Source organism: Panicum virgatum, chromosome 6N, assembly GCF_016808335.1.
Source record: "Panicum virgatum strain AP13 chromosome 6N, P.virgatum_v5, whole genome shotgun sequence".
NCBI lineage: Eukaryota > Viridiplantae > Streptophyta > Magnoliopsida > Poales > Poaceae > Panicum > Panicum virgatum.
This window is the reverse complement of record NC_053150.1, coordinates 35068772-35076817: the sequence shown is the minus strand read 5'-3', so window position 1 is coordinate 35076817 and position 8046 is coordinate 35068772. Positions and strand designations below refer to the sequence as shown.

The 8046-nt window shown below is 43.9% G+C and overlaps 1 protein-coding gene across 1 annotated transcript; it reads right to left on the bottom strand.

The window, feature by feature from the left end:
* Positions 1–448: 448 nt before the first annotated feature.
* Positions 449–1910, bottom strand: LOC120680083 (momilactone A synthase-like). Its single transcript, XM_039961724.1, has 3 exons — positions 1756–1910; positions 1589–1681; positions 449–1512 (listed from the first exon to the last, which is right to left on the bottom strand). The coding sequence occupies exons 1-3, from the start codon at positions 1875–1877 to the stop codon at positions 723–725; spliced, it is 1005 nt and encodes a 334-aa protein (XP_039817658.1). The 5' UTR covers positions 1878–1910; the 3' UTR covers positions 449–722.
* Between the last annotated feature and the right edge of the window lie 6136 nt (positions 1911–8046).

Sequence of the window (8046 nt, the reverse complement as noted above, 5' to 3'; positions counted from 1 at the left end):
TGCGATAGCAGTGTCGTGCATTTGAGCAAGAATAATAGTTGCGGCCGCACGCCGGCGTCTCGCGCTTCAGGCTTCAGCTCACCAGCTGACAAACTGGTGGTGGCGGGCTCCACAATTATTTAATGTCCTGCGTGGCTTAGCGGTGACGGGCAGCGAATGGGAGAGAAGGAATGGGTGGTGGCGGCTCCACGAGCCCCCCAAACGCCTGCGTTTTTCATCGGTGGTGCGGGAACGTCGGGTGAGCTCAGTTTCAATTTTATCGACATATTAGTTACTAAGATTATAAATTAGATAGTTGAGTCAGGGGAGTATTATGGTGATTATACTTTTCTCATTTTTCATGACACTCTTTATCCTTTCTTCTAAAAAATTTGTTACGCCAACAAATTTAATATTTATGACACTACTATAATACTCCCATTGAAATTACACACGCGCGCAAGGTCCAGCAGGCCAATGGCGACATCCGCCAGATACCGTCGGTTCCGTGTCCCCGGCGCCGTGGACAAAAACTTGACGCCATGCATCCATATACATGAGGTAGACTGCTCGATGGAGCCGTGGAAGACTTTTGAAACGACATGCTATCATTTTCGCGAATCACATCAACGACGATATGCGTTGAATGAGCGCTGGGCTGTTGTCGACCACACAAGAAGTCAAGAACGCAACTTATTCTACGAGAGAGAGATAGTAGCCAATGGTGGCCGCCGGCATCTTTACTAGGCTGTCGTGCTCACCGACAAGCCGCCGTCGATGACGAAGTTGTGCCCGTTCACGTACTTGGCCTCGTCGGACGCCAGGTACAGCGCGGCCCTCGCGACGTCCTCCACCTCCAGCACCGTCCCGGCCATCGGGTTCCTGTCGACCTCCACCATCCGCTTGATCTCCTCGGGGCTCATCCCGGGGAGCCACGACGCGAGGCACTCCCGGGCCATGGGCGTCATGATGGCGCTGGGGCAGATGGCGTTCACGCGCACACCGGAGCGCGCCAGCTCCGCCGCCACGGTGCGCACCAGGCCCAGCACCGCCGCCTTGGACGCGCCGTACGCCGGGGGGGCCACGCCCCCCACCAGCGCGGCGACGCTCGCGGTGCAGATGATGCTGCCGCGGCGGCGCGGGACCATGACCCGCGCCGCGTGCTTGAGCCCCGCCAGCACGCCCCGGGCGTTGACCGCCATCACGCGGTCGAAGTCGGCGAGGTCCACGGCGCCCAGCGGCGGCGGCAGCCCCGTGGTGCCCCCGATGCCGGCGTTGTTGAACATGACGTCGAGGTGCCCGTGGCGGGCGACCGCGAGGTCCACGGCCGCCGCGACCTGCGCCTCGTCCGCCACGTCGCAGCGGGTGTAGCACGCCGCGCCCGGGCCGCCGAGCTCCGCGGCCACGGCGTGGCCCAGGTCGTCCTGGATGTCGGCGATCACCACCTTAGCGCCGTTCCTGACGAACTCGGCGGCGGTCGCCTTGCCGATGCCGCTCGCGCCACCAGTGATGACGGCGACCTTACCGGCCAGCCTACAAACTCAACCAACAATATAGCAGCTAAAGGGAAGTTGTGCGCGAGGAGTGTACAACTGTACATTAACATTACCTCTGCAGACCCTGCGAGCTCGGAGCCGAGGATGAGAAGGCATTGGCGACGAAGCCTGACGATCCTGGCCAAATGATGCTGCTCCTCTTCTCCCTGCGAGACACGAAATCCATTGATGCCATGGTTCTGCCAGACACTAGCTGAAACTGAACTCGGACCACACCTACCTGAGAGCCAGTTGCAAGGCTCTGATGAACATCGCCATGGCCACACGCTTGCTCGTTAATAACCAGATGCTATACCACCAGGCGGCAGAGCTGATGGAGCTGGATAATGGGAGTGTCTTCATCTGCCGCGAGCCATCTTATAGACAAATCATGTGCTGATGGAGACATTTGTTTTGACTTTTTGGCTCATCATGGGTTTGGTGACACATCCAAATTATTTGTGAAAATAAGTGATAATCGTACCAAACGTCCTACTTATGTTCATTTATTTAATTTTCGCTGATGTGGTATGGTAGGCCGCTTCAGAGATTTGGATTATGAGAAGCTCGCTTTGTTTATAATCTAAGCGTGATTGAGAGAAGCGGAAATAAATAGGGCATAATACCCCAAAATAAGTGCCCAGATCAAGGTATGGTCTATACCTCTGTTCAAAATTCTAATTCTTTTAGCATCTACTTGTAAACGATATTTTCATTTCGCGCTAAACTCTACATCATTTTCAGCCGTCTATTCAGGTTCCACGTATTTGAACTTTCATATGAACTGAATGCGTACAAGTTCCCCCGACGACCTTGGAGAATGGAGACATGTGTTTTGATTTTTGACTCATCGCAAGGAGTTTTTGTTTAGAGAACCAGTGGTAAAGAAGGCACTTGCCCAAATGGATATAACAACTATCAGGACTCTTCCAGGAATAGTACTATGCTAACTAAATTACAGGCTTTTGATGTTCCTGAGCATCAATGAAAACCATTCTATAATGTTTTCTCTTGCAAAAAAGCAAAAGGTACAGAAGCAGTTATGCATTATGTGGTTACCCTAGAAAGCTTTTTTTAGATAAAGGATAGTTATTATCCGGCTTCATCTACACAATTTAGAATCAGTCCACTTATTACAAACGAGCTAAGATTATTACCCTAGAAAGCTAAGATTATGAAGCTTTGTTAAAGTGAGCATCAAAATCCAAACTGTCAACATCTTTAGGTTGCCTGATTATTTCAAAGCATCAGGCTGCTTATTGAAATAAACAGTAGCACCCCCCAATGTACATCTATCAATAATTGCAAGTGGAGCAGTCAAATTTTCCATGATTTCTGCATCTTCAAAGCATGAACCTTTACCCTTCAACTCGCAAGAGGTAGCTCCAATTCCTGATATGAGAGCACACAACAACCCAAAATCACCATCATCAAAACAGTAGGCAATATGAATAAGAGACTGAGGCCCTATTTGGATCCACCCATCTATAGGTCTTGTTTCCCATTTTAGTCCCTAGGGAGCCACTAAAAAGGACTAAAGGCCTTAGTGCGTTAGTGCGTAGGGGTGGCTAAAAGGGACTAAAAGCCCCCTCTCCCTCTCATTGTGCAGCTGCATTAATGACTTTTGGTCCCTCCATTCAAACAGGGTAAACTTTAGTCCAGAGGAACTGATGATCCAAACTGATTTTTTTTAGATAAAGGATGAAACATCCAGCCTCTACGATGATCCAAACTGATAACTATCATCTATTGAGATCAGATATTTATAACAGGCATACATGCTTTAGGGTAGGTATAAACCGTGGGAAAACTCTTCTCTCTATGGTCTCACTATGTTGCAATAACGGTCAAGTGCAGAGGGTAGGTATGAACTGCATATTGACGTTGCAATAACGGTCAAGTGCTGAAGAAGGGGAGAGACAACAACTGAACTACTTCACTTTAGTAAAAACAATTGTAACTACTACCTCGATAGGGGTACAGATACTACAGCTACAGACTGGAGAGAGCAGTTCTGTTTGCAATGACATGGTGGTGCGGGAGATCTATCCATCACTCGTTATCTCATTTCCTAATCATGCATGCAGGCTTTATCTAAATCAGGCATGCACCCGTCTGGGAAAAAATTGTTCAATTTTGTATGGCTAAAGTCCAAATTAATCCCCTTGAGTATGGCCAAACTCAGGATAACCCCTTAACTATCTCTTGGTTCAATTTGGCCCCTAAACTTGTCATTTGGTTCAGTTTTACCTCCTAATACGATTTTCCTCTTTTATTTCTTCCACATACAAGCACAATCTTAATTTAAGGTTTTGCAGGATTGTAGTGGGCATCACAATGTATGTCAAAAATTGTATTATGATTTTTCATCATTATTATGTCAATAATTGTATCATAAGGGCTAATTTATTATTAAATATATACCCTATCATAATAATGATGAAAAATTCTTGACATGTTATGATGTCTGTTATGATCCTGCAAAATTTTAACTCAAGACTTTGCTTGTGCAAGGATAAATAGAAAATGGTAAATCGTATTAAGGGTAAATTGAATCAAACGATATAGTTTTGGGGGTAAATTGAACTTAAAAAATAGTTTAAGGGTTATCTGGACTTTGATAATACTTGAAGAGGCAATTTGGATATTTTCCCAATATTTTGTCATGTTGGAGTTTAGAAAATTGTTCCATATGTACTTTTGTCAAAAATTGTACCAATAGTTGTTGAATCAATAATTTGGTTTGTACTTTATAGAAAATAAACGCCTAGATCTGATGCACTTGATGCATATTTTCCAGCAAATTTGGTTTTCGTACGTAGATAATACTACCTCGTGCTACAAAAAGTCCACCATGGTTGAAAATGCGTTAGAAAAACCCATCACGGCATTATTTTTCTCTCACGTGTCACTCATGTCATGTTCTTTTTTTAATAAATTCATGTCCTGTCACGTCACGTTAGGGGAAAAGGAACAGCCATTTTACCTATGATGCACCCATGTCCTATCATCGGGGGGAAATAATTGTTACTCTATCCATCTTACCGGGCGTACAATTCTAATTTTTTAGGATATATTAGTGGTGGAATGAAGAAAATCTTATGCCTTATCTAGTAGCTAAATGTAGTTAATTTTAGTACGCAAATCGAATCTAACCACGGCTCACATCCGGTCCAAACGCTAGCTTTACCATATATAAAACAAGAGTTATATGTTGGCACCGAAAAGTGGCACAACTGGGAGGACTTACCATATATAAAACATGAGGTATATGTTCGCACCCGAAAGTGCCAGGATCGGTCAGACCACTCCCAAAAACCACTCCCAAAAACCAGTCAGACTGATTTGGTCAAGTTGCTCAAAAGGCAAAATGGATTTCACCATTGCATAGTTCTCGTCGAGATGATCAAAATGCACATATGAAACGTCCGATTTGGGCTTTGGATGAGAGATTTATGACCTCGGGAAGACTTCACCCAAACTTGACCGGTCACACTGGTTAGCTAGGGTGGTTAGACCGGTCTAGACGGCCCAGTACAAATTAGGAGTTGTATTTTGATACGAAATTAAATAGGATTTCGACTCCTAATAGGAAAAGACCTCCTCTCTCCATAAATATAAAGGGCCACGGTCGATTGAGGACATCCAATAGATCAAACAACTTATCCTTTACCGTTTTATCTCTCAAACCCTAACTTTTCCAACCCCCATCTGTCGTTCTTCTTGTGTCTCTATGGCGTTCAAAGGCGTTCTGAGTGACCTACCAACCTCAAAGCAACCTTAGATCTCCAAGCTCCGATGAGGTAGCTCCCGAGTTCGTGGTTTTAGGTTTTTGCAGTCTTCCTTGAAGAACCAGTCTGATCGGTCTGTCTAACAGGTGTGACCGGTCGGTGGAGAGGAGCTACTGGTGTTGATTATTTGCGATCCGTGTGTTGACTAGATTTGCGTCAACATACTTTTGAGTGACTCCGTTGGGGAATGAAAGGTCATGGTTTTAAAACTGGTCTAATCTACTCAAGCAAGATGAGCGCCATTAGCGACCTCAACAAGGACAACATCATCTTCACGTCTATCGGGGAGCTCAGCAAGGAGGAGCGCCATGATTACTTGGTGAACAAGGAGCACTTCAAGGCACAATTCTTGAGGGGATTCAACAAGGATGAAAAAGGCCAGGTTATGAGTGTTCAAGACTCCATGATTCCCTCCTTCACGCTCAAAAATAAACAAGTCGAGGTAGTAAGCGATGTAAGCACTTCATCTTCCAACTTGATAAGCCAATTATGATCTATTATGGACCAAAAGATTGCTGATATGCACAAGTCCATGAATGATTTGCATGCTAAGCTAAAAAATCAATTAGACATCTTTAAAAGGGCCAAATCTGTAGATGATAATTGTTTTTTCCGAACTGCTAGTTCATCGGCTACACCAGAATCTACACAAGAACCATTGTATGGCATGCCAATGAATTATTTTGCAGGGCAAACACCACCGATCAAACCGGTCCTACAGACCAGTGCGATGGTAGTGAGCCCGGTGACACCTGCGCCGATTGCATCAATTTCTGGTTCAGTTGTTTCTGGCCCAACGAGTGAATTGGTGAAATTCGTGCCTTCTCACACTACTGTGGCGTGCAGCACACTACCTATTACTCTAGGAATCTAGTTTTCCACACGAACCAATTTCTGATAATGTACATGAAGATCCTTTGAGGCATGCATCAGGTTTACACGATGCCACAAGATGATCCCGTAACATAACATCTTACTTCCTCAGCACAAGCGTCCACGAGTAGTAGATGTGAAGCCGATCTAGCTAGGTTAAAAGAGGATCTGACTAGTATGATGAAAACCAAGCTCGATGTGGATATGAGTAGTTCTAGATTATACTAAAAGCCATATGCCACTGAATTTGATTTGGTTTTTCTTATCCTACTGGTTGGTGTGTTCCTAACTTTGTGAAATTTAGCAGTGATGATAAAAGAACTTCTTGGGAAAACATTAGCTAGTATATTGTTCAACTAGGAAAAGCTAGTTTCCATGATGTTTTGCACATTTGCTTGTTTTCTTTATCTCTCAGTGGAACTGCTTTCTCTTGGTTTTCTTCGTTGGCCCCGAATTCTGTTCAATCATGGAATCAGGTTGAACGTAACTTTCATGATCATTTTTTATAATGGGGACAATGAGGCAAAATTAATGGATTTGACATTGGTTAGACATGTAGAGATGAAACTATCTCCGGATATTTTATAAGATTTAAAGACATTAAAAACTGGTGTTTCAATTTGATGATTTCTGAAAAAGATTTGGCTGGCTTGGTTTTTGATGGTTTGCTTTCACATTATAAAGAGAAACTTGAGGGCTTTCATTTTCTTTCGATTAATAATTTGCATGTTTGAGCCTTGAGTTTAGAGTACAAATTCGAAAATGCAAAAGAAAGTCATATGACTCATCAGTCCAACACATGTATCATTGATTGTAAATCCTATTCGGACAATGAGAAAAAAAGAAGTTTACGTTGCTGAATTCATATGGAGGTCAGAAGCTAAGCCATGTTCTTGTTCATCGCTAAAGCCGATTCAAAAGAATCGGTAAGAACAAGCTCGTTTTACATCTGATGTTTCTAAATGTGATCACATATTTGATGAATTACTTAGAAATGGAAACATCACGTTGTCTCAAGCCATACCACCTCTTCAAGTGTTAAAGCGGAATGCATATTGCAAGTGGCATAATTTTTCTTCTCATGCAACTAATGATTACAATATTTTCCGTCAATAGATACAATCAGCCGTTAAGGAGCAAAGGGAAAGAATGTTATCATTGGTGAGCCAAGATTCAGGCTAGAGAAGTCACATTGGAAAAACTCACAATGCAAAGGACTCACTGAAAATCACTGTCAAAGATTCTAGACCCAGGGGCAAGAGAGTTTTGTTGACGCGAAACAATCACACACCAAGCCCGAGTGCCCCGTACGCCAAGCTCGGACTGCACTTGATTCAAACCAAGGCGTGCCAGACAATTTGACTTGTAAATTGACAAGGAAACAACAAACCGTCAAATATGAGAGCGTATCAATTGGATTTCCAAATAACTCTCACGCGCCGTATCGGCAAGGCTCTGCCGATACAGAAAACGACAATAGATCGGGTATGATAAGCATGTATTAAAAGCGATCTAAAGGGAATCGGTAAGAAGCTGCCGATACTGGTATGCAACAGACAGCTAGATCTAAAACCGACACGTGCCAGGAAATAATGCACAAACCCACGAATGTATGGATCTGAGCAAAACTAAGCTTATAACCGATCTAATCAGCTTTATGAGATTTATCGTGATAGCAAAGGAGCTTACAGCCGATGAAATAGATTACTAAGCCGGGTAAATTGTGAATAGATCTAAACGAGAAAACAGCGATGCGCCCGAGATCAAAGTTTAGATAAATTCGATAACTTTTGAAAAGATCTGAACGAAGCCACAATGATACATCCGGAAGCTAAAGCTCAGATTTACTCGGTAAACAAAAACTTACC